Raw genomic sequence first — 24466 nt, 5'->3', positions numbered from 1 at the left:
CTTTCTCAACTCCATAATCTACGGTCGCTGCAACTTGATTACGGGATGATGGGACATGTTCTTCTTTCTACACCTAGGAATACATTATCTCCCTCGGCTTTCTAGATCTCTCCGTTGTCGAATACGGTCTGTTTGTTCTAGGTGCTAGAAGGTTTAACGAAACAAGACGCGATCTCATCGATGTATCCCTCATTTATAACCTAGATCAACACACAGGCTAGTTCTATCTACCTTCTTTAATACCCGGAAATCTAGCTCCACATTTCCGAGGTGTCGCTAAGGAGTTATCCAAACCTACTGGATCAGGTAGGCTAGCGCATCTGGTCCAGCTTAAGGGACTTGCATTGACGGAATCCTCTGTTGGGGAGGATGAGGTCAGAAATACCTGTCATTGCTGGAAGTGTTCACCTGGCCTTATTGCACCTTATGTATCTAAGAAGCAAAAATGCATGGAAAAGGACTACACTAAGCAATTTAACATCGAACGATTTATGTAGACTTAGTCTTCCACAATATGCCATGCAAGTGTCATACCCAAGATAGTATACCTGTTGTTGTTCTAGAGATTTTTCTTTTAGATTCAACAAGTAAGATGCATTTAGCTTTCCTATAGCTGAATTAATATACCATCTTAATAAGTAAGTTTTGAAATTATATTGCCGACGTATCATACTAGACGCACAAAAATGAAGAAAATTTCTTAACCGAACTAACCGACCACACCACACAAATTTTGACTATAAAACTTCACCAACTAGACCAAAAAGCAAGTGCTATATGAACAAAAAGCAAAAAGTTATGATAAGAGTGGGATTTGAACCCACGCCTCTTGCGAGACCAGGAAACTATTGCTAGTTGTGGAGTCAAGGTAAACCTTAACCTGGCGCCTTAGACCAACTCGGCCATCTTACCAATTGATGAAAACATACTCGTTTTAGAGCTCTATCAACGAAGGGTGGATAAGACGTGGACAGATATGTACGAATGGAGAAGGGAGGAGAAAAAATATTAGAAGAAAGACAATGGAATAGATGTTAAACAGACAATGATGAAATACATGAAAGGGATATAGTGAACCGAGGAGAGATGGATGGTAAAAGCTATTCTGAGAGCAGGATATATAGAAAAGCGCATACATACTAAAGCAGGCATGGTAGATCGGAAGCTGCAAACTACACTAGAGATAAAATAGCTTTAGAATGAAAGACATTCTCATAAATCAAGTGCAAAGTACAAGGCAGAAAAGTTAAGGAAGAGGTGCAAGAAGTGAATTAGTCTGGCTGCTGTAGCAGATCCATCAGGCATTCATGGGGCGTGAAAGGTGGTGATGTTCAAAACATCTGCAACGGAAGGAGAGAACATCTTGGCAGGAAAATGTCAACAGTGAACATGAAAAATGAAAGAATAAAAGACTGATCACAGATCCCACTCAAGAAAACAAAGAGCTGTAGCCTCCTCACGACAAGAACACTAGAAATTAAATCTCACCTGATAGCCAGTTACCTCTCTGACAGAACATGTCAATCATAGCCGCCTCCTTTTTCGGCCCCAAGAGCTGCTGCCATCGGCGCCCGCTTTCGCCTCCACTTTCTCTTACGCTTCGTGTTCTGCGGGTTTCGGAAACATTCCTCAATGGGATGCATTGTGAGACGCTGGTGAAAGGGACAGTAATGCTTGGCGAAATTTTCAATTTGATACACGTTAGCGACATCAGTACCTAGGTTACCTAAGGGCGACTGTTGGTTTCCTAGTCGGTAGGCCTCAAACTCCAGGAAATCGGCGAAGGCTTCATCTAGTATGGATGTCGGCAGAAACCCTTTCTCAAACTGGAGCGACTCAACCCATGGAATGGTATCGGGGTTTACACTGACCGCAGCAAGGAATTGGTTGAGGATGAAGATCGTGGGAAGATATGGGGGTCCAAAGGCCTGCTTCATCTCTTTGAGGGCTCGTTGCCATGCTTGCACAAAGTTTTCGGGCGACTTTGATGGATAGTAAACCGTATGTATCCAGTCCATGAATTTGCGATGAGCAGCAAGGCACTCGCGGGGTTTGTTCTCCGGGATCTCGCCGGGGAAGGAAGCTGAGTTTGGGTCAGTATAAGTAATGTTCAAAGGAGGGCAAGGAATTGAGGGCGAGAAAAAAAGGTACTCACCATACGAGGGGAGAGGGAGATAGGGAAAAGAAGCAGGCACAAATGGCTGTAAGTCAATTGGTTGAAGACTGAGGTAATAACCAAACTGCGAATGAACCACCGGCCAGCCATCCACCATTCGGGGGGCAGAAGAGGGCTCGATCATTTGGTGTGGAAGAGTGGGCCCAAGCAGAACAGGGTAAATTGGCGGCGGTTTGCAAGGGCCGTAAGCAACAGGAATAGGGTCAACGGACGGAGTACCGAAGTACCCAAGAACGAACTGAGCTGGAGCTGGAGCTGGAGCGACTGGAGCCAGGTTGAAGTAAACGGGCTCGCCCTGGAATCTAGATCCTGGATCTTCTGCGTCGGGGACGAACATTTTGACTTCGCTGAGTGTATTTGTGCGTGAATTGGTCTTGATTTTGTCATCAGTTCAGGGGATTTCGTCTTGTGTATGACGGAGCAAAGATAAGACGTGGATTGAATGTCAAAAGGAATATGTCTGGGGTGTTAGCAAGTTGTAAGCTGTACGAGTAGATGTGAATAAGTTGCCAAAGATAGGTTGGACGATTGAGATACATGCTGTGTTGATGCATAGATAGATGCTTAGTTGGATCAGAAGCTTGATGGATGATGACAAGGAAAGGTTGATGCCTACTGTCAAGTTCGCCTTTATATGTAGCCAAATGCATTACAGGCTAGTGTAATTGAATCAAGTTAAAGGTCTTTGATTATTAAGTCAGTGAGTTTACATTCAGCCCTGATAGACGACTCTAAGAGCTCCGAGGGACAAAAGCTGACCCTTCTAAGACAAGATAATGACAGCCAAAGTTATAATTCGGGTATAGTTTAGAGAGAAGTAAGATGAATCTTAGATAACCCGTTAGTATTGAACATTCATTTCTAACATAATCTGACTATGGTTGCGAACAATTAAGCCCTAAGTATACGCAAAACTCTTCACCGCGCCGTAGAGAGGAATGTGACGTCTTCTCATGCCACCTCCAATCTGGGCAGATTCAATCCTGAGATCAAAAAATGCGGGGCTACTAATCTTCACTGACAAACAGACATCTTCCGTTCAATTTTATCTAGTTCATTTTCGTATGCTCCCCCAGCTCGTTTAACAATGGGCCGGTGCTGAGCGAGGGTCCTAGCACAACTGCGTGTCGGATTCTCTGGTTATCCAGCTCTAACAACCAATCTGCAGATCGGGGCCTTTCTTCTTATGTAACTTGTCAATGGCAGTCAGGTCGGCAATTATCCCTGGGGAGATGACTGTTTAGGCAATGCCAGATCCCCTAACAGTATGTATTGGACAAGTATCTTACAAATATCACTCGTATTAGTAAACTTCCAATGATAGAGGCGATTTGAGGCAGCCTAGAGAACCACATAACTGCCTTAGCCACTCAATTATACCCTCTGTGGCGTGTACTAATTGCGGGAGCATATTAGTATAAAATAACAAATCTAGCTCTATTAATTTGAGGACCATTTATATCTGCAAATGCGGCTAACGAGTCCCGAACATACTTCACACTAGGCCCGCTGATTGGGCTAAAAAAACGATAGTTGATCGAGGCATGTCGATACGGCACTGGGTCCGAGAGCTAGAAAGGGAAATTGAAAGCCTAGTTTCGAGCTATGACTTTGGTGGAAAGAGCTATTACGTGTTTTAGTACCGATTTGTGCAGGGTCTGAAGAGTGTGACTGGATGCCCAAGATCGATTATACTTCATCAGCCTCGGCATTGATTGGCACCTTGGCTTTACTATAAAGCCGAGTTTATGCGACCCGCATCGGGAAGCTGCAGGCATCGGAACTATAACCATGGGATGCTGATCGGTAAGAATTTCCAGACCAGTTCCAGAAGTATTCTGGGTGTTTGTGGATCATTTAGCTTAGCTTCCAAGGTGTAGATATAGACGGAGTAACCTCGGGAATATTTAAGCGCATCGGTCCTGCTTAATAGAGGTAAAAATGCAATTATACCAACGGTAGCTCGGATAATGTCCTCCGTAATACTGATATCATTCAAGCTCAAACAGCTGAACGTCCCAATGAAATTTAACAAAGCCACATGGGAAAGCACGATGCAAGTGGGACCCGTCGTGATCTGATAGCCAGCCATTTTAGCACGTTCCACATCCCCCTCTCCACACTATGTTACGCTCATCCCCGACGTATTTTCGGTTTCTGGATATCATTATCATAGGTTCGAGTGTATATTTACTTTTTCTACATATAATTCTATCATCAATTATGCCACTTGTGTTCCTGGCCGATCTTTTTCAGACGGGATCCGCCCGATCGTATCTTCAACATTACCTATCCCTTGTATAAAACGAGAGAATGAACCCTTTTGCTCCTCGAGATTGCCAGGAGTGGGTAGATCGACGCCAAAGCTCCCATTCTGCCTCCACCGTGTCGTCCGCGTCAACGAGTATCCTCTTCCCGAGTCCTGCGACATCCCCAGGGTCCAGCTCGAGGAAGCAATCCTGGCAGTTCTACGATGAAGTCGTGCGACTCGAGCTGACCCCTTCTGTGCAAATGTTTGTGTCGAGAACATGGCTCCCTCCGGTGGGAATGCGCTGACTTGTCCACAGTTCGTTTGTCAAAAACGGCCAACTATTCAAGCTGAAATACAAATTCATTGATATTTGCAAGGACTCAACGGGCGCATTGAGGTGTCTTGAACTCGGAGGAGGATTGGGCCAGCAAACACCTTTTATCCATGGCTGTGAGTTGTGTCGCATATCTCCGAAAGATAAACATGCTGATCATTCAAATCATAGTCTCCAATACAAAACTGCCAGTCCCCCACCTAGAGCATCCAAAATCAGGCGACGATTACCCTCTTCGCGTGTCCTTTATGGACCAGCAAACGGTCCAAACGGGAAGCACGGTATTCATGACGCAGCTATCATATAAATTTGATCATTGGGATGGTACGCGACCAAGAAACCTTGGAGGATGAACATCCGCTTACATTCGCAGATTGCGTACGGTTTCAAGAACTGCTGCTCTGCTCCAAGTTGATCTTTATCGGTGGGATGGCCGAGGCCAAGTCTAAAGGCCGGGGTGAAGAGTGCATCAGCCAAAATCTTCGCATCCTCCGCGGGCATAACGGGAAGCGTGTAATGCTATTCTTCGCTAACTCGCAACGGAGGGAGCTCAAACGATACGTTTCCATACCCCGTGAGTTTCGGTTCCATCCGGTCACAGCGACCTTGCTAACAGCCCGACTAGTGAACTGTATCGGCTCAATTAAACCCCCGAAAAAGGCCGGGCGGCCAGCCCTACTGGATCTGAATCCGAACTTCGAGATTCTGTGTCAAATGCGGAATCTTACGATTCAGTTTCTTGACGATGATGGTCAGTGCACATTTGAGTTTCTTTCATTTCGGACTATTCGCTTATTCCTCTCTCTTTCCCAGACTGCGCAGCATTTTGTCAGATGTTGTCATACGACCTGACGATTGGATGAATCGTTCACGAGGACGGATATAAATCCCTCAATTGCTATGGATTTTACATGGAGTTGGAGTTCCTGGGCAGAGGGGCCGATATGTATCACATAATACCAAGATACCCCTGGGCGTTGCATATACCTTTTGAGACTAGAATTGCGTCTGGAATATAATGAAATATAATGAAAGAATTGAATAATTGAATAATTGAATGCAACATCAAGTGATTAATTAGAATAAATGGCTCAATTGGTAATAATAAAAGAACCATCTAATCTAAATTCGCCATGTCTCAAGGGAATCCTCGTGGGCTGGCCGTTGCATGTGGATCCGTCGTGTTGGCCACGGACAAGTCAAGCTCAAGAGACGCCGCACGTGGGGGGAACAACCCTAAAGCTTTGTCTTGCTCGCAGCTTAGCCCCACATTAGCGCCTGCAGGGATCACGGGCCTCCGACTGTATTTCGTTTGTAAACCCTTGGAAGCCCCCGGGTATAATCTAAGCATCTTCTGATCTTCTAAGAAAATGTAGGACTTTAACCATCTTTCAACTTTCTAATATTCACGATGGGCAAGTTCCACGCCCGGTTGTATAAAACCGACCGTGCCAGGGACTTCGACCATGAGCAGGTATGGAGTCTCGGAACAGCATGACATGCATGATGCAGGTTCCTAATAGTTCGGTTTTAGGATCGATATGTCCGCATGCGACAGATCTACGAGACTATCGACAGGCAAGGCTTTCAATGGATTGTCGTGCTGGTCGCCGGTCTTGGGTTCTTCCTCGATGGTTACACAGTGCGTTAGCCCCCCTGTCTCAGAGCAGATTGAAATGTTGTCGCAACGCATGAACGGCAACCGCTAATACTGGGAACAGTTATTTGCCAGTAACATGGCTTTACCGATGATCTCTTACGTATACTGGAGAGACAACACTTCCTCGTTACGACTCACATGTATCAATATCGCAACGCTTGGGGGAACCCTGCTGGGGCAAGTGGCGTTTGGATTTCTAGCCGACAAGAACGGGCGCAAGAAGATGTACGGTGTTGAATTGGTACTCCTCATTACAGCCACCCTGGGTGTGGTCATGTCTTCGACAGGCGTGGACGGAAGCATGAACGTCTTTGCATGGCTTATTTGGTGGAGAATCTGTGTCGGTATTGGAGTAGGCGCAGATTATCCACTCAGTGCAGTGATCACGTCTGAGTATGTCGATCGATCTCGAAATCTTCAATCGTGGAAAAACTGACCCTTGAAATATCAGATTTGCCCCTACCAAGCATCGCGCCCGCATGATGGCCACCGTCTTCTTCATGCAGCCACTCGGTCAGATTGCAGGCAACATCGTCTCACTGGTTGTTATCGCAGTGGCTCGTGCTAATAGCACTCCGGGTGAAGACATCACCCGCACTGTTGATATAATGTGGCGCTGGGTGATCGCCATCGGAGTCGTGCCCGGCGCAGTCGCTACTCTTTTCCGGTTCGCCATCCCAGAGAGCCCTCGCTACCTAGTCGATATCGTGGACGATCCCGTCACGGCGGAGTTTGATGCAACCACCCTTTTCAGTGACACGCCCGGTATGATTGATTCTGTGGGCTGGGGAAACAGTGCGACATGCAGTGCCGGTAGCGCCATTCAACTACCTCCGATTTCGTCCATTGCTAGCCGTTCGACTTTCGATAACGATGAAGATGATGACGAGTTCACCCGCCTACCCCCCGCTACCCTCAACTCTCACTGGCGGTTGGCACGGAGCGACATCATGCGATACTTCTGGACAGAAGGGAACTGGCGCAGCTTGGCTGGTTGCTCTCTCGCGTGGCTCCTCCTTGATTTTGGCTTCTACGGTATCGGATTGTCGAGCCCTCAATTCTTAGCAAAGACGTGGGGCCAGCTTCATATCTCCGCGGCGGCACCGAGCTGGATGACAGACGATTCACCAGACGCCGATATCTACACGATGTTCATGGAAACCTCAGTGCGCGGGCTGATTGTGCTCAATATCGGAAGTTTTGTCGGTGGCCTACTGCTTATTGTCTTCGCCCATAAGCTGGATCGCGTGGCACTGCAAAAGTACATGTTCCTCGCACTAGCGGCTCTGTTTATCACCCTGGGAACCATGTTCGTCTGTCTTTACTCCCTCCCTCCTGTTGTGGTGGCATTGTACATTGTTGGCCAAATCATGTTCAACTTTGGTAAGTCAAACCTGGGTTACGATGCACTAAATCATTCTAACCAAATACCCACAGGCCCCAATGCAACAACCTATATGATCCCCGCCGAGATCTTCCCAACCCGATACCGTGCAACCTGTCATGGCATCAGCGCTGGGGCTGGAAAGCTGGGTTCTATTCTCGTCCAAATCTTCTCAGCATATTATCACTTCGGCGCAGGGCCGGGTAACGCATCGACCCGCAAGCACGGCATTGTTCTCCTTGTTTTCAGCGCCTGCATGATCATCGGCGCAGCAGTCACGCACTTCTGGATTCCACCTATACAACGAAAACGGAATGGCAGAACTAAGCTTTGGGGTGGTAAGCCCGAGACTCTTGAGAGCATGTCTCTTGGCCGAATGGGGCGCAAGAGTCGAGATGCTGATTGTCGGAAACGGACATCACGGCATCGGGCGCTTTCAATGAGTGCTTAGGTATTGCTTTTCATTTATAATTAATTTTTCTGTATAAATTTTTGATTCCTTTTATTTTCGTTTGGTAGTCCCGGTTACGCGGTTACGTGGATATAAACCAATAGTTGCTGTTCGTCCACTGGAATGGACTTATAAACGCATCGAAATTCAAACTCAAAAGCAGTCACCATCAAGCAACCGCCCCGTAGCCACCGCGTCAAGGTAGAGCGCAACATCCACCCCGCCATCACTAACCCCACTATCCATCACCTGAAGACACCCGTCCATCTTAGGCATAACAGCGTGCACATAACGTGGCTTATCCCCACCCACAAAGTCAACCTCATACACCTGCAGCCGCAACCACGACGTAACAAGCGTATGCTCAGGCCCCAGAAACCCCTGCCACAGCCGCTGGGGCGACACCTCGTGCGCAGCATCATGCAACATCGCACCCACAGCATCAGCCGTAAACCGCTTCATGGTCTCTCGGATCCGACTAGCCGTCTCGCCTAATATTTCCTGACATATCGAGGAAGCGGTTCCACCAACATGGGTCAGGAACAACGGCGATCCGATGAACGTATCAGGAAGAGCGGGGGAAACACGCGGCCGTGTGCCGAGGCTCAAATCCATGTATATGGGTCTTGACGAGCTGGCTTGTCCGCGTGCTCGTGTAATGGCTATCCACAGGTGTGCGAGTAGAGCGTCCAGTCGAGAGATGTCATCTCGACTCCCTGTGTCGAGGGCTGCGGCTTGGAATTTGCTTACTTCTGCGCCTGTAAAGTGCAACTGTGTGTACCTGACTTCTTTGGAGAAATCCCATGAGCCCCAGGGTGCTGGCTCGGAGGGCGAGACTTGTTTGTAGTCGATTTCTGCGGGCGGCGGTTTGGAGTTCTCTGTCGTCGGTATCAAGAATGCCGGGTAGCCCTCGTCGCTGGTATCCCACCAGCTATACCGATGCAAGCGCAATTTGCGCGCGGTGTGTACGAGGGTTTGATCTGGCTCGGGGCTATCAATATCGCCCGCGGCGCAGTTATCCAGCAACGTCGGATCGAATACAGGCTCGCACATTAGCGGAGATTCGGGCTGGGTTCCAAATTGCTTTTTGCTGTTATGCGCCCATAGATGCACGCATACCATTAAAGTCTGTGCGTCCGCTAGACAGTGCGCCATCTTGATTCCGATCACGTAGCCTCCTTCCTGGAGGAGAGTGATTTGGACTTGCATCCCTGGCAGACCGGCATAGTCGCGCAGGTTGGCCAATGCCAGTGGGTTGGGTGATATGAAAAGTCTTTGGTCGAAGTCATCGCCTACCCATGCTCCGGGTTGAGAACCGGTGGTCGATGAAGCCCGTTCCTCCGCTGTGGGGACGATTTCGTCTACTCGGAAGGGATGCTCAATTACTGTCCATTCGACGCCCGGGTCGGTATCAGTTCCGTATACAATCAATGGACGATTGAAACGTTCTGTGTGGTTTCCTTTGGGGTTGACGGGTGCCCATTGGAGTTGGCCTGCCCATTGAGGGAATTTTGATAGGATTTCAATGAAGGAAGTTCGCAGGCGGTCGACCAAGGTCTTCTGATCTAGGTCTGCAGATTGGTTGAAAATCCAGATTGCTCCTGTTGGAGCAAAGCGCACGACTGTTGCGTCGAGGATGGACAAGGGTGTTGATGTCGGTGTTAGCTGGCTGGCTGATCGCAGCCTTGTGGACTCAATGGTGGTCATGTTGTCTGTGCACGGAATATCTGCTTGATGTCTGATATTTCAGACTAATCTCATTCATTTTATCTTTCTGAACTCATGAGTCAATATCTGTCACTGTGTGTCACTGCGCCACTATGCGTCGACCCCACGTCAAGCTCCTAGTTAAACTAATGAGCCGAAGTCCTACGATGGACAGAGTTCCATAAAATAATATATATCACCACTTTCAGATATGTTGTATATATTTTAGGGCATGTGATTACAATCAGGGGAACTCTCAGTGGGTTTAGACACCTGAGGCTTCCCGCTCAGAGTTCATGGCTGCCTGAATTTTATGTACCGCCTTCCGACCGGGTGCAACATAGAATTCTGCCATATATTCTGCCACTATAGTTAGATAGCTTCGTCGCCCGTAGATAGCAAGGATGGGAAAGTCAGGGGAGAAATAAGTACTTCGTACAACAATACGGGTCGGCGCTGCGATATGGAATATGACATGTCAATGCACGGAACGGAGTAATTCTAATCCCCGGGGTAGATATATATGCACACGGTATATGATCACGCACATACTCACGTCTAATCCCTCACTTCAACCCCATCTCTATTATCGAATACCACAACATGGCGTCTGAATCTCCAAGACCACCACGCCGCCAAGATTATACCTTTATATGTCATGGGTGTAACATTATCCTAAAACACGTCACACGCCTCTTCATAAAGTGGAATATATCGGGCCAGGACGCTGTATTGGTTGCGAGTTTAGTACTGAAGATGGATATCTCGTACGTATATAGTCAGACCATATGAGAATAGAGACTGATACTTGACAGATGAAAGTAGAAACCGAGGCAGAAATCACGAAACATCGGGAGGAGATAAAGAAGGAATTGTTGTGGGAGATGAGCCAGAATGCGGCAGCGGTCCGTCGGCGACAGCGCGAATTAGAAGGATTACATAGGCCACAGGCGACATGAAGCAAAAGAGTTATAAAGTGATAGCGATGAGAGTCATGAAATAAGAGAAGTAAAAGAAAACGTAGAAGTACGAGAGCGAAATAAGCGCGAAGGAAAAGCGAAGTAGACGCGAACAAAAAGACGCGGCCGCATAGTAAAAAGTCAAAATACACCACGCAGGTATAAAATTGTGTCAAGAATGGGATATGGCCCCTCTAGGCCCTAAACAAGAACCTTAGTTTTTGTTATGGTCTAGTGGTAAATTACGCTGCACGGATTTCGTCAAATTGAAATGTCTGTTTATAGATGATAACGAGGACTTCCAAAAGAAAGCAAGAGATAAGAGATAGCAAGTGGACAGCCAATGAGAAGCCCGCAGATAGAGACGTATGATGCGCTCCAAGACTACCCATAGAACCTCCTAAACCCAAACTAAGGCGGTGATTATCGTCAGTTAACTAGAGGTGATCCGAAAAGACCCATTGTCGTAGTGGCACGATTCGTCGCCACCCAAATTGAAATGATTCTGTCAGAACTACCCAACGAACTGCTACTAGCAGTAGCAGACAAGCTCAAATCATCGGGGGATATATTTGCACTTGCTCGAACAAAGACCAACCTACACAAACTGCTCATTCCATACCTTTTTCGATTCGATGCGGCACGACCCCAGAGCGATGCCTTATACTTCGCTGCAAGACTCAACCGAGAAAGTGTTTGTCGAAATGCGCTGCAAGCAGGCGCCAATCCCATGGCAAAGTACAACGGTGACACCGTACTGCATGTGGCAGCCGAGTTCGATCATGACCAGATAGCTAGACTCCTTCTTGCTATGCCTGGTGTCAACCCGAACTGCAAGGGCTACTACGGCCTCACACCGTTGGGGCTGGCGGTTACAGCGGGGAGTTTGAGAACTCTCCGGCTGCTTGTCGCTCACGACGGTGTCGATCCGCAGCCCGTCTACCAAGGCAAGACTCCACTCATTCAGGCGGTGATGTCCAAACGAGTCGATATAATGAGGATACTGCTCGCCGCCAAAGGGATTGATCCAGAAATTCCCGATCATGAGGGCATGTCGCCACTGATATGGGCGGTAATCACAAACGATGAAGAAGCGGTCAGGCTACTGCTCTCCATACCGGGTTTCAATGCAAACAGCCAGGATCACCGCGGCCTTACGCCCCTCATGCACGCAATCCAAACTGCGGGTGCGCGCGTCATCATGCTAATGGTTGTCCTAAACAAATCCGAGCTAGATCGGCCGATCCTCGGCAATAACCACCAGACGGCTTTGTTATTTGCCGTCAGACATGGAAGTATGGCATCGATGAAGATTCTTCTTGCTGCCGGTGTTGATGTCAATGCCAGAGATGATAAAGGGATTACTCCATTGGCATTAGCTGCAATTCGCAGGGATGAATACAAGGTTGCGCTGTTGCTCACTGTTAAGGGAGTCGACCCAAACCCCCACGATAAATATGGGCACTCGCCATACTCATGGGCACTACGTTCCGGAGACGAGAGCGTCTTGTATGTTCTCCGAGAGTATGCCAAACGGACGGGAATCACTTTGAAGGGAATGAAGACCCAGGAGGAGTGGGCTGCAGAGGGCGACGAACCATGGGATTTACACTCACGGCCTGTATATTCGATGTAAGAAGTTACAAATGGTTGATATATTCGATATAGAAAATTTGCCTAGCTGACAGAGTTTCCTCGGTCAATTTCATTGGTAAAGAGAACAGAGAATCCGGGCTTAATGAACCATAACGCCTTGCTTTATATACAATACACACTATGGTACAATTATAGATATTCTAGTCATCAGTTCTTCCAACCCAAAACCAACCATGCTACAATTAAAAATAAAAAGAGGGATGGTGGCACAAAACAAATGCACTTCTTGTCATGATGCCTCGGGACGTTTCAGTGGGTGCCCTCCAGCATTGAAAACAAATTCATCCAAACTAATCAGGTTTGGAGAGCTGAAGATGAGATAGAAATATTTGAGTGTCTGCGACATCCAAATGCTGTCCATCGAGTCTTTGAGGGTCAGTTCACTACCCTCATCCGTGACAGCAACGATCCCTGCATTCCCATTCTTCGTCTGCGTCGCACTTTGCATTGCCTGGAACATATCCCAAGCTGCATCGAGTAGATCCTCACGACCACTGATGCGGTAGAGAGTAAACATGCTCTCGATCGCTTCTGGGCGCAAGTTATAAGCAGTGTCCGGGATCCCAACGAATCCTTTGGGTAGATGGTGGTCTTTGATGAAAGTATCGACGTTGAGATTTGGATTTGGTTCTGGCTCGAGGCTGTTCGCCTTTTTCCAGACCTCCTGCTTCCAGTGCCACTCGTTCCATGGGCAGTTCTTTTGCGACGCACATGGAACCACATCAAAGGCTTCAGGCATTATCCCCAGCGGTATGACCCGGTGAGCCCAGATGCATCCATCGACCAGCCTATGGGCGATTTTTTGGTGCGTAGGGATGTTGAGTAAAGCGCCTCCTAGTGCAAACATACCCCCTGCAAAGCAAGATTGGTACTGCATTTGCGGCTCTAGGTGTGTTTGCTCATTCCCATTCTCTGTCATGGCTACTTGGACAGTGCCAGAAATGAGCACGTCCTTGCCCTCAAGGTTCATCGGTCGAAATAAAGTGTAGCCCGCGGCCGTGCGCGTAGCATTCTCGTACATCTTACGATACATGGGCACTTGGCCTCCTAGCAAAGCGTATGCCCGAGGTAACGACATGTACAGAGAGCTTGCTTCGGCGCCCAATGTGAAGACATCGTCGTCAAGAAGTTCTTCACTAGCATTCACACTGACAGGCCACATACCTGCGAGCTTGGTGGCGTCTTGTTGCTTGTCAAATAATTCCATGACTCGTTGGGCCGCGTCGAAGTATTTCGGGTCACCGGTGATCTGAGACAGCCTTGTGAATTCCAATGTGAACGAGCCTATTTCTGGACCGAGTGCACTTCCCTCTGCAAGCTGCTCCTCTCGGCGAGCACCTTTTTGCACATTCCAATGGATGATGGGCATTCTGTTCGGGGTATCAAAGGCAGCGTAAAGCATATCGCCCAGCTCGATGGACTTTTTCAGCAATTTCCGATCAGCGCTGAGATCAAATGCCGCTAGCAGGCCTCCGAGTAAATGGATGTTGACTTGATGGGTATTAATTTCAGGCGACTGTGCGTTTTCAAACTTGATATCCGTGACCACAGCCACGGCCTTTTTGAACTCATCGTGCATCCCCATAATCCACAGTGTGTCAAGGTTGTCAATTATCGTAGCACTCCATCCCCCCAATTTATTTTTGGGGCCACCGCTGAGAGGCGCAAGCTCATCTGCGCCCCAAGCAAGTGACTGATATGACTTCCAACATCGTTCAAAGGCTTCTTTCACGACCGACTGTCTGGTTGTTTGGCGGTCGATTTTGAGACGAGAGACTTCGGAGTCTGCCGGTTGAACCTTGGGGAGCGTCTGGGGCAGTGTAACAGGTAGTGGATGCAATTCAGCAACCGGGTATCGCACTGGTAGTTTTCTCCATAGATAGTTCGGGTTGATTTCAACATTCAGGGTGACTTTGGGTGCATCGTTTGTGCGGTGATAACGATAGAGCAGGAGCAATAGGAAAGCCCCGAGGCAAGCGCCTAGAACATGACGCCGGGCCCGACTCATGATGATTCCACGTTGTAATCACATCGACATAAACGGTGCAGGAAAGATATGGTCAACGTGGGTGACCGACAAAATCATCAAGGGAGGAAGGTGTCAAGGGAGTGACGAAAGGTTCCCCGCATTCCGAACACTGGAGGGGGCTGGAAGGAACTCAGGTCTCGTACGAAGAATGGAATTGGAATTTAAATTTGAGGATTTCGCGATGTGCCGTTCGAGGCGTTTCAAAGTTCCGAGTCGTATACGCTTTGTCCTCCTGCACTGTCCAGTCTATATTTATCTGTCTTTCTAGTGTCAAGCCTTAATATTCCAATTCCAAGGGAAATACTTCATATAGCTAAACTATCTGACATGGATTTGTTCAAATAGTTGAAGAATGTAAGACTTCTCATGCTCCACTCTGCTACAAACGGGAAATTGCCTCGGGTAGATTGTCCAAAATGTGAATTACGTCGAGTTCTGGGCCTGTATGGACCTGAGATAGTATTTAAACAGGGCCCCGTTCCGATTGTCGCATATATCAATAAAGGCCACAGTTCGCTCAAGCTAAACTATTCATTTGGACGTTCTTGAAACCATAGCCTCCATACAAACCGGCCAATCCACTCTTCAGTCATCATCAGAAGCGATAACAGTAGTCTCTACCGTGTAGCGACCTCACAAAAAGTGACAGGTGATAAGACTTATTTACTTTTATACCACCATAATGCGCCTCTGACTTCAAAGTCGTGGCCTTTCCGCTGTTGCTGTCAATCGCGGCTGTATACCTAGTCAAGGTATTGGAAGCAAGACGCCCGGCCAACCACACCCGACTTGCTCGTAATGACGACATCGGCACTGGCCTCGTAATCTGTCCATCCAGACGACCCGATGATCGCGAGCGTTGCTGAGCTTGGCACTGGCGCAAAGTTGTACTGGTTGTCAGCGATAGACCAGGTCCCATCAAAGTCAATCCATCCGGCCTAGTCAATGCCGGAGAAGTCGGATTTGTATGGGAGGCTCACAATGGGCGCTGCACCAGTTCGCAGGGTGCAATGCGAGTTCTAGTTGTTATCGTCTATGCTCGCTTCGGTTGTATACAGGACTGTCCCATTGGGTAGTAGCAGTAGGTTGGGACTGTAATTGCGGCCGCAGACATCTGTCGTTGGGGACGGTCCAGGGAGATGGAGCCCATGACTTTCATGATCGAGGACCAATTGAGAATGAATTTCTTCTCGTAGAGGATACCGATTCCCTGCTTGATGATGGTAATTTTCTCATGCCGGTCTCTCAGGGGTTCTCGGTTGAGAAGTAGTGTGCGCTGGTTGGTATTGACTGTTTGCTATGTTGCCAGGCAGCCCCGGAGCATAGACGATATGCCAGAAATTCGCAGGTCCGCCGTTTACAAAATAAAAATCAATCAATCAGGATCAAGAGCAAAATAATTGAAAGAGAGAAAAAAAAAGAAATCCTTGTGCATCATCCGTGAATCGAACACGGGCCTCGTCGATGGCAACGACGAATTCTACCACTAGACCAATGATGCTAGTTGATATATTACGATGCACTATTGTGTATGATATCCTTAATATCCTTATCAAAGAGCTTCCCAATTCGTAGCTGTTAGCCAAAGCAATAATCTAATTTCTCAGCTAAAAAACTGAAAACTTTGGAAAATCAATGCTTAACGGAGATAGAAACTTACTCGATAGCTTTAAATAACAATTTGGCGAACAGAAAACTGATTGGTGTATAGCATTGCCTACCAGGCAAAGAGCTCGAGTTGTATGTTGTATATATTTCAAATGACTAGCTGCAGACAACAAGCAAACATGTCTCATAGACAAAAACGGCCAACAACCATAAAAAATACCACGTCAAGGGTTGATTTATCCTATCCAAGTACCCACATCAGGATAACCCACCGTAAAACGTAAGTCGAGGTTTCCGTACTACAATAGGCCTTTTGGTCCAACGTTAAAGCAACTGAAATTTATATATCGACAACAGAAGGATCGAAAGAAAATAACAAGTTTAACACCAAGGGCTCAGTAGCCAGGGAACATTAGGCAGATCTCTGCGCCACTAGAAAAGTAAGTAAATAGACTGTTGTAGATGGTTGTAGATGGGGACCCCGGGAATGGCATAGCCGGGGTAAAACGCTATAGCCCCGCATTCAGCAGATCTGTACATACTAGGTATGCGTTGTCAATCAATATGCGGGGTACCAACAGGCGAAATAAGAAGTGAGGGGCTATTCCTCTTCTTTGTACTTCCTGTCAGACCCTAAATCGAATCAAACCAAATCAACAATCACCAAATTCAACATGACAAAATCCAATGACCTACCGCCATCGCGTGAGCGAGTTGTGCCAGGTTCATGCAACATCGAACCTGGCGAATTCCCCAAGACTATGTCGGAGTCTGAGCCGGATGTTCCCCTAGACCCGAATACTGTTGCAGATAGAATCATCAACCAGCTGAACTCGAGCCTCTCAGCCAGAGACAAGGCCGCCGTTGCATCACTGTTTCTCGAGAATTGCTACTGGCGTGACCACTTGTGCTATTCATGGGACTTCCACACCCTCGAGGGGAGTCAAGCTATCGCTGCCTTTGTCACCGAGGCACCGCCCAGCAAAATCGAAATCGACCGATCGTCTGACTTGAAATCCCCACATAAGGCTCCTATTGATTTCTTTGGTGATGTTTTCGGAATCGAATTTTACATCAAAGTCACTACCGAGAATGGACAGGGAAATGGTATTATAAGATTAGCGGAACATGAGGGCAACTGGTACATTTTCACCGTCTTCACTTCCCTGATTGAATCAAAGGGCTACAAGGAGAACAAGGAGAGACCATTCGGTGTCCGACACGGCGAGCAGCAAGGCCGAAAGAACTGGAGAGATCGACGTATTGATGAGATTAACTTTGAGGGAAAGGACCCTGTGGTATTGATCATTGGTATGTGTCGATGAAGCTTTTCCCTAGAAGTATAAAATCTGACTTGAGGAGGGAAGGTGCTGGCCAGGGTGGCTTGACTGCTGCGGCGCGTCTCAAGATGCTCGAGATCGACACCCTCGTCGTCGACCGAGAAAAAAGAATCGGAGACAACTGGCGTCGGCGATACCACCAACTCGTTCTCCACGACCCAGTGTGGTACGACCACATGCCCTACTTACCTTTCCCGGTAGACTGGCCCGTCTATACACCAAAGGATAAGCTAGCAGATTTCTTCGAAACCTACGTTAAGTTCAGAGAGCTTAATGTTTGGACCCAAACTGAGATCATATCTTCATCATGGGACGAGAACGAGAAGAAATGGACGGTTGTTCTCGAGCGCAAGACAGAAAACGGAACTGAGACGCGCACTTTGCACCCGCGGCACGTCATCCAAGCTACTGGCCACTCTGGCAAGAAAAACATGCCCGCTTTCAAAGGAATGGATGATTTCAAGGGAGATCGTTTGTGTCACAGCTCGGAGCATCCTGGCGCCAATGCCGACTCAAAGGGGAAAAAGGCCATTGTCATTGGATCTTGTAACTCGGCAAACGATATCGCCCAGGACTTTGTCGAGAAAGGGTACGATGTGACCATGGTGCAGCGAAGCTCTACCTGTGTGATATCGTCTGAATCTACTTTGGAAATTGCCTTCAAAGGGCTATATGACGCAACCGGCCCACCAACCGAGGACGCCGATCTTTATATGTGGAGCATGCCATCGCGTCTATTCAAAGCGCAACAGGTCAAAGTCACCAAGCTCATAAACCAGAACGATGCAAAGACCATTCAAGGATTGGAAAAGGCAGGCTTCAAGGTTGACAGCGGACCCTCGGACAGCGGTCTCCTAATGAAGTACTTCCAGCGTGGAGGCGGTTACTATATTGATGTCGGTGGAAGCCAGCTCATTATCGATGGGAAGGTCAAGGTGAAGCATGGCCAGGAAATTAGCCAAGTTCTTCCCCATGGACTCCGGTTTGAGGATGGCTCAGAGCTCGAAGCCGATGAAATCGTGTTCGCCACTGGGTATCAGAATATGAGAACCGAGACTCGTGTGATCTTTGGCGACAAGGTTGCTGACAGGGTTGGTGATATCTGGGGACTTGATAAAGAGGGTGAAATGCGGACTATCTGGCGGCGGAGTGGCCACCCTGGATTCTGGTTTATGGGTGGAAATCTCGCTCTTAGCAGATACTACTCGCGTCTACTGGCATTACAGATCAAAGCGCTGGAAGAGGGATTGACTACTTGGTAGTTACTAAGAAATGGGGACGTGCGCTTGCGATGACCTCGGCGACAAGAAGAATACTTGCCTATAGATGGACGCTGCAACCCAGTTTATGACAGTAATCCAGTATAAGCATCAGTAGCCGCAGTGCTTTTCATAATCCCAGATATCGCAAGTAACCCTTCATATCTAGAAACCGTTCAAGGTACATGCATGTTTTCACCGGCGATTAAGAACAATCAACCTAACCATCCTTCCTGAGAAGCCACTGAGACACCCAAATTTAACACAAGAGTGTACAACCAAGTCTCCAAATCCGCAGAGCCCTCAGAAATAGGTTCCGTCAACGTCATACAAGTCCGAAGATGGTCCAGGATCGAACTCTTCCTTACGAAAATCTCGAACCCGCCCCGATTCATCGTAGCAATGCGACTCTTTCGGCGTATCTTGCGGTCAATCGCCATAAGAATGAATTGTTCGTTATCTGGAGCGGCATTTCCATTTCCATTTGCAGGGAGTACCCGTTTCTCCCACTGCATAATCATCCGGGGCTGCTCAGGGCCGGCTGTGTTTTCCTCTTCTTTAATGATGAATCTGTAAAAAGTCCCTTTCTCAGTTCCTGCCGAGTTGGTACTGGATTGCCAGATACATTTTGTGTCGCGGAAGTGAATTGAGGATGTAGAGCTGATGCTGCTTGACGGTTGGCACATAGCAGCGACGATATCTTCTTCTTGGGTGTTTTTTGATTTTGTGTCTTCTTCTTTGGGATGCTCTTGTCCCATTGGCTGTTTATTGGTGATATATGGCTCATTGAGGGTTGCGTAGATATCTCTCGTGCCGAGCTTTGGGCGTTGAGGGAGACCTTTTGTCAATTTTGACTTGCGGAACGGTGGCTGCCATATCTCCAGTACAGGCACTGGTCGGTGGTTTGGAGGTAGTTGTTGAATTTGAAGGAGTAGTTTGGGGCTAAGTCGAAGTCGTTGACTTGATTTTGAGGGCGGCCGGGCTATTTGGAACTTGGCCTGGATTTTGGTGTTGACGGGTTGAGTCGATGGTCTGGAGTTGAATTAGACATAATTGCCAGTATAACGAAAGAATCTATATGCTTTTTTCTTCTCCGAAGTATTCTTACGTACCGTTCTTCGCTTGTTGTATCGCTATCATAGTTTGGAATAGTATCGGGAGATTCCATATTGCGTGTTTAGATTGAACGTCCAGAAAAACACAGGAAAGAAAAATGATAAAAAGGCAAAGAGCTGAGAGATGAGAGCTACAAAGACTCAAAGGAAACTTCTAGTATAAATACATGTAGCTAGCCAGCCTTGGCCCTCCCCGCTGTCCATGTCAATGTGCACGAGCCTGGGAAATAGGGTGGGACCGTCGAAACAGGAAACCAGCGCGAATACGGCTGGTTTATATCTAGAGAGACGAATATCTTGGCTGCCTGGGACATTTGAGACACACAGACAGAGTGTAAATCTGGTCGTAAACTCTACAGGCCAGGCATCTACAATTCCCTTTGCGAGATCGTTTCAAGCTCGAGTGATATCTTGAAGGCATTCCAATATTTATTCGCTACTCCATACCCCATACAGAATACGAAGTACGCATCTCGATAGGATTTGTGCACCGAAAGCCGTTCTGATGTTCGGTCTCGGCGTTTTTTCGATCCGTGCGCCCGACAGGGCAATTCACAGCCTCAACTTCTCCGGACACCCATAGCCACCCCCTAATGTCGGCTCAAACGTAAATGACTTCATAAAACAATCACAAAATGCTCCTGGATCCCCGAAAGACGGTCAAGAGTTCCTCCGACTTGATACGGAAGTTTGGAAGGCCAAGTTATGCGCAGCATAATTTTTAATGCAGACCATAAGTTGTGTGGAGTTGACCCCAATCCCCTCCACCCCAATATTGTATGGTCATATGGCGAGATTCGCGAACTCAAGCCGAGGAGTTGGGAAGTTTCGCGCTCTTTTGATTTACCGTTTTCTCCATCTGTGAGCCAGGACCAAGACTCGCCAATGTCTGGATCTGCATGATCATACGAATACGAGCAGCAGCAAAAGGGCTGGAAACACATCTCAGGCAAGAGAATCCATATCCAAGGCGGAATTGGTAAAGATACACTGGAGAACGAGACAAAACAGCCTACGTACGGAAAGCCCGTAGACCGCACAGACATGAGGAAAAATGACACCTTCTGGCTCCCAGGTTGTGTGTGCAGAGTATAACAGATGGTCAGGATGGCAAAGAACCATCTAAAGGCCCGATACCCCCAGACAAAAAGACCACACGCCGAAATCCACAGGCCTGAAAAGCCTAGCCGAACGCCTGAAACGCGACCGAAGCCTGTCCGCAAGGGCCGCACATAATCATATCCTGTCCACCATGTCCGCTATCTGGAACGCCCATGGGGGGCGATGAACCATAGCGATGGTAAATTCGGAGGGCGCGAGACAGCGAATCCGCTGGTAAATGGGGGCCTCCTTGATCTGACCTGTGTGGCTCTGTGCGATTCACCCCGTATAGGAGCAGGGGACTGATCTGACCATGTCTCCATGGATTCGAGAGGATATATAGCTTTGGAAAGCTCCGATTAGTCGCGACATCCCATCAGCCAAAGCTCGGAGCGATTTTCAGATCACACAATGGCTTCGTCTTGTAAAGATAGACTTTCTTTGATTTGATCAGAGCAATACTGTGAATATCAGATACAAATGCAAGCAAATCGGCTGCAAGGCAATAATTTCGAGATGACTCGCAAGCAGATCCAAGGGCCATCCCATACCATAAAAAACCATAATTTCGAGACAAAAAATTGTCCAAGCCACCATGGCCGACCGAATCAGAATACTCCTCCAAAGCATATGCCCAGTCCCGTGAAACCAGGCAAACTCATTCGCATCTCAGTGTTTGTTTGCTGAGAAGAACCCATCATTGTGACTCGATGTAACCCTGTGTAACGCCAGTTCTCCCCCGTGTAACATCCGTGTTCATTCCGTCAAATATCCATGTAATTCGTAAAAAGGTCGAGAAAAGGGACGAGAAAAGGAGAGAGGAGAGGTTACGAGCTCGCTGTATATTTTGTGTTGGTGTCTTCAGTGTAAGTGGTGTGGGGACGATAGTAGCTCGGCCCCGCTGGGGGATCTAATCAACAATGAAAGTCAGCGACATGAGCAGATCAAGAAATCACTAGAACATACAACGCGACTCAAGATCTCGTTCACCCCAGTATATCTGCCTCAGATTTTCGAATCCTCGAGCCCGTACCTCGGCCATGTAGACCTTCTGCTCGTAGCCTGGACTCCACGGGGTCTCTCCATCGGCGGGTTTGTAGTGCTTAAAGAGCGATGCTCCCAGTGCGGTTGCTCCGAGACAGGCGACAAGGACGATGACAATGATGGCTGCGTTGGAGAGCCCCATTGTGAATAGAATTGCAGAAGAAAGCTTGAGGAAGATTGGGGAATTGCAGTGTGCGAAGGCAGTTTGAATCGTAAGTGGCGGGTCAGTGCATGGTGGAGGAGGAAGCCTCCGCAAGCTGGGAACCGTAGATGTCTTGCGATGCTAGACAGACTAGCACACGGATGAAACGAGACAGATGAAGAGAGGGGGAGATGAAAGAAAGAACAAGAAAGAAAAAAAATATAAAGAACAAAACAAATAGACTTCTGAAGATTACAAGTCCTCGATACCTCGGATTTGGAATCTGATGTGTTGTCTCTATACATGATCATCCTATTGGCCATGTTTTCGACACATTCCAATGTTCAACTCTTGGACTCTTGGAACACTATCCACCAATCATTACATAGTTGTGTCGCATTTGATTGAAAACGCCCAAAAATAGCACTTACGTGGCTTCGGTATCGGGTCCATGGATTGAGTTTGAAGCTTGTCAGCGAGACTACATATTCATGACTTTTATTGGTCGCTTCAAGTGTACATGGAAATTTGGAAAAACATTTGAAGTTCGGTATACAAAGTCCGAGGGAATAAAGAATAAAGAAAAAGGCCCAACATCAGAGGAAACAAAAAACGAAAGACCAAAGGTTTGCATCAAAACATTTATTAGCATAATAATCCGCTACTAACACGTACGTACATTCCGATGATACTTTTGTGATCTGGCTAGTCATCAGTGTCTAGTTATGTACATGGATGCTCCTTACGTCAACTTGTATTCTTCGAGTATAGATCGCCAAGAGACATAGTACTTGTCAGCAACTTGACTATCGCTCTTTATTTCCTCTATCGGCTATATCAAACTGTCTATTTGATCCAACCTAGGGTTAGATGTTGATTTAGAGTCCGAAATTAACAGTTCCCGCATACTTAAGAAATCAGAGAATGCCGTTCTCTTATTGGTCCTTGGGGTCTCATATAAAATAAGATCTACGTTGTTTAAACGAAACAAGTTTTGATCCGACTAAAAAACCTCACAACTAGAGCACCAGGCGGGAATACTCTAACAACCATATCACGCTTGAAGAAAGATATTATTAATCATCTAGAAAAATTGGATATGGAAGTTAGTCAAGCGAATCAAGGTAGCCCTGGAGGTTTCAGACATCCTCAATATCGAACCGAAGGTTATATTCACTCCAGTCTTCGCCGGTATGAGATGTCACGACAAAACAAAGGCGGCGACAACTTACCAACTGGAATACCAAGAATACCGCAAAACTGGCAACGAAGACTCCCTAGGCGGAAAGTCAAGCCCCTCCCGGGATTTGTCAGGGATGGTAGTAGTAAAAATAACATACTTTAGGCTTTCCAAGGGAAAACGCTCATAGAAAGCCTTGGCAAACTCAGATATATAAAAGTTAACGGTGATCTCCCGTCTGTGGGGAGAGGTTGGTCGGCAGTATACAAAATCATTATGACAATCCACAGACCGTATCAAATTCAAATATAGTCATCGTTTTCTAAACCATCTCCTATCGCCGCTCAGTCTTCGCGGAACGTATGCTTGCTTGCCCGAGCAGATAAGGGGTAGCTGTGGTTGTGCTGTTTCGCTAAACATATAAGGTTGCGACTTATCCTCGGGTTTGTAATCGTGGATCGGAGGCATGTCACCTGTATGTGGTAGTAGCCGGCTCTTCAGACGGTTGGGGCTTTTGCTTAGCTCGGTGATGGTGTGTGGAGGCTTCAGTCTTGCCTACCTTCTCTGAAAATGTGTAGGGAGGTGTCGTCTCGGTCGAGATGGTAGTTCGTGTGCTGCTGGTGTGTTCACTCAGGATATGCTGCCTGCACTCGTCATGTTGATATGATGAGCTGCACATTTCACAGTAGAGTCCTGCGAGCCTAGGAATTTGGACTTCCGAGCCGTGTCGGAGGAAGAGCTCGACAGCCCCCAAGGTTGCACCTCGATCCATATCATATTCTCGCTTGATATGGGCCCCCGGGGGGGATAGGACTTTCCAACGTGATTGTGATTCGACTCGCTGAGGGAGGAGCAGGGGTTTTTAGATCGCTAAACGATTTTGGGCACGACGGAGACAGACCAGTGAGGCCGTCATGATTGTAAAGTCTCTCGAACATTCGTCACCTGGAGATGGTATTTAAGCTGGATAACCGGCGCGTTATCGTACTGATAGCTGACAAGCACTGCTTGGTAACTTGAGTTGAGTGAGTTGGGAATGCTCTCCAAAGCCTGGTGTTCTGATGTGAGGT

General features: G+C 47.5%; 11 protein-coding genes across 11 annotated transcripts; 4 read left to right on the top strand and 7 right to left on the bottom strand.

Moving 5' to 3' along the window:
• Positions 1–1520: 1520 nt before the first annotated feature.
• N7518_001037 (uncharacterized protein) lies at positions 1521–2513 on the bottom strand (the record flags this gene model as incomplete). Its single annotated transcript, XM_057181965.1, has 2 exons — positions 1521–2083; positions 2156–2513. The coding sequence occupies 2 exons, from the start codon at positions 2511–2513 to the stop codon at positions 1521–1523; spliced, it is 921 nt and encodes a 306-aa protein (XP_057047315.1).
• A 1976-nt stretch (positions 2514–4489) lies between these two features.
• Positions 4490–5624, top strand: N7518_001036 (uncharacterized protein; the record flags this gene model as incomplete). The annotated part of the gene is made up of 5 exons (XM_057181964.1): positions 4490–4689; positions 4744–4877; positions 4933–5085; positions 5135–5512; positions 5575–5624. The coding sequence occupies 5 exons, from the start codon at positions 4490–4492 to the stop codon at positions 5622–5624; spliced, it is 915 nt and encodes a 304-aa protein (XP_057047314.1).
• Positions 5625–6164: 540 nt separating this feature from the next.
• On the top strand, positions 6165–8256 carry N7518_001035 (phosphate transporter; the record flags this gene model as incomplete). The annotated part of the gene is made up of 5 exons (XM_057181963.1): positions 6165–6235; positions 6296–6403; positions 6483–6814; positions 6873–7804; positions 7859–8256. Exons 1-5 carry the CDS (start codon positions 6173–6175, stop codon positions 8254–8256), a joined length of 1833 nt encoding a protein of 610 aa, XP_057047313.1. The 5' UTR covers positions 6165–6172.
• A 153-nt stretch (positions 8257–8409) lies between these two features.
• N7518_001034 (transferase family protein) lies at positions 8410–9963 on the bottom strand (the record flags this gene model as incomplete). Its single annotated transcript, XM_057181962.1, has 1 exon — positions 8410–9963. One exon carries the CDS (start codon positions 9961–9963, stop codon positions 8410–8412), a length of 1554 nt encoding a protein of 517 aa, XP_057047312.1.
• Positions 9964–11421: 1458 nt separating this feature from the next.
• Positions 11422–12558, top strand: N7518_001033 (ankyrin repeat domain-containing protein; the record flags this gene model as incomplete). Its single annotated transcript, XM_057181961.1, has 1 exon — positions 11422–12558. One exon carries the CDS (start codon positions 11422–11424, stop codon positions 12556–12558), a length of 1137 nt encoding a protein of 378 aa, XP_057047311.1.
• A 249-nt stretch (positions 12559–12807) lies between these two features.
• On the bottom strand, positions 12808–14586 carry N7518_001032 (glycoside hydrolase family 47 protein; the record flags this gene model as incomplete). The annotated part of the gene is made up of 1 exon (XM_057181960.1): positions 12808–14586. The coding sequence occupies one exon, from the start codon at positions 14584–14586 to the stop codon at positions 12808–12810; it is 1779 nt and encodes a 592-aa protein (XP_057047310.1).
• Positions 14587–15350: 764 nt separating this feature from the next.
• Positions 15351–15766, bottom strand: N7518_001031 (uncharacterized protein; the record flags this gene model as incomplete). Its single annotated transcript, XM_057181959.1, has 2 exons — positions 15351–15481; positions 15664–15766. The coding sequence occupies 2 exons, from the start codon at positions 15764–15766 to the stop codon at positions 15351–15353; spliced, it is 234 nt and encodes a 77-aa protein (XP_057047309.1).
• Positions 15767–16889: 1123 nt separating this feature from the next.
• Positions 16890–18817, top strand: N7518_001030 (flavin-containing monooxygenase; the record flags this gene model as incomplete). The annotated part of the gene is made up of 2 exons (XM_057181958.1): positions 16890–17526; positions 17583–18817. The coding sequence occupies 2 exons, from the start codon at positions 16890–16892 to the stop codon at positions 18815–18817; spliced, it is 1872 nt and encodes a 623-aa protein (XP_057047308.1).
• A 212-nt stretch (positions 18818–19029) lies between these two features.
• N7518_001029 (uncharacterized protein) lies at positions 19030–19982 on the bottom strand (the record flags this gene model as incomplete). Its single annotated transcript, XM_057181957.1, has 2 exons — positions 19030–19846; positions 19927–19982. 2 exons carry the CDS (start codon positions 19980–19982, stop codon positions 19030–19032), a joined length of 873 nt encoding a protein of 290 aa, XP_057047307.1.
• Positions 19983–21857: 1875 nt separating this feature from the next.
• N7518_001028 (uncharacterized protein) lies at positions 21858–22216 on the bottom strand (the record flags this gene model as incomplete). Its single annotated transcript, XM_057181956.1, has 2 exons — positions 21858–21940; positions 21997–22216. The coding sequence occupies 2 exons, from the start codon at positions 22214–22216 to the stop codon at positions 21858–21860; spliced, it is 303 nt and encodes a 100-aa protein (XP_057047306.1).
• Positions 22217–23865: 1649 nt separating this feature from the next.
• On the bottom strand, positions 23866–24168 carry N7518_001027 (uncharacterized protein; the record flags this gene model as incomplete). The annotated part of the gene is made up of 1 exon (XM_057181955.1): positions 23866–24168. One exon carries the CDS (start codon positions 24166–24168, stop codon positions 23866–23868), a length of 303 nt encoding a protein of 100 aa, XP_057047305.1.
• Between the last annotated feature and the right edge of the window lie 298 nt (positions 24169–24466).

The sequence above is a fragment of the Penicillium psychrosexuale genome, assembly GCF_028828465.1.
Source record: "Penicillium psychrosexuale strain IBT 29551 chromosome Unknown utg000001l, whole genome shotgun sequence".
NCBI classification, from domain to species: domain Eukaryota; kingdom Fungi; phylum Ascomycota; class Eurotiomycetes; order Eurotiales; family Aspergillaceae; genus Penicillium; species Penicillium psychrosexuale.
Note: the sequence above shows the minus strand (reverse complement) of the source record. Positions and strands in the feature narration are given on the sequence as shown.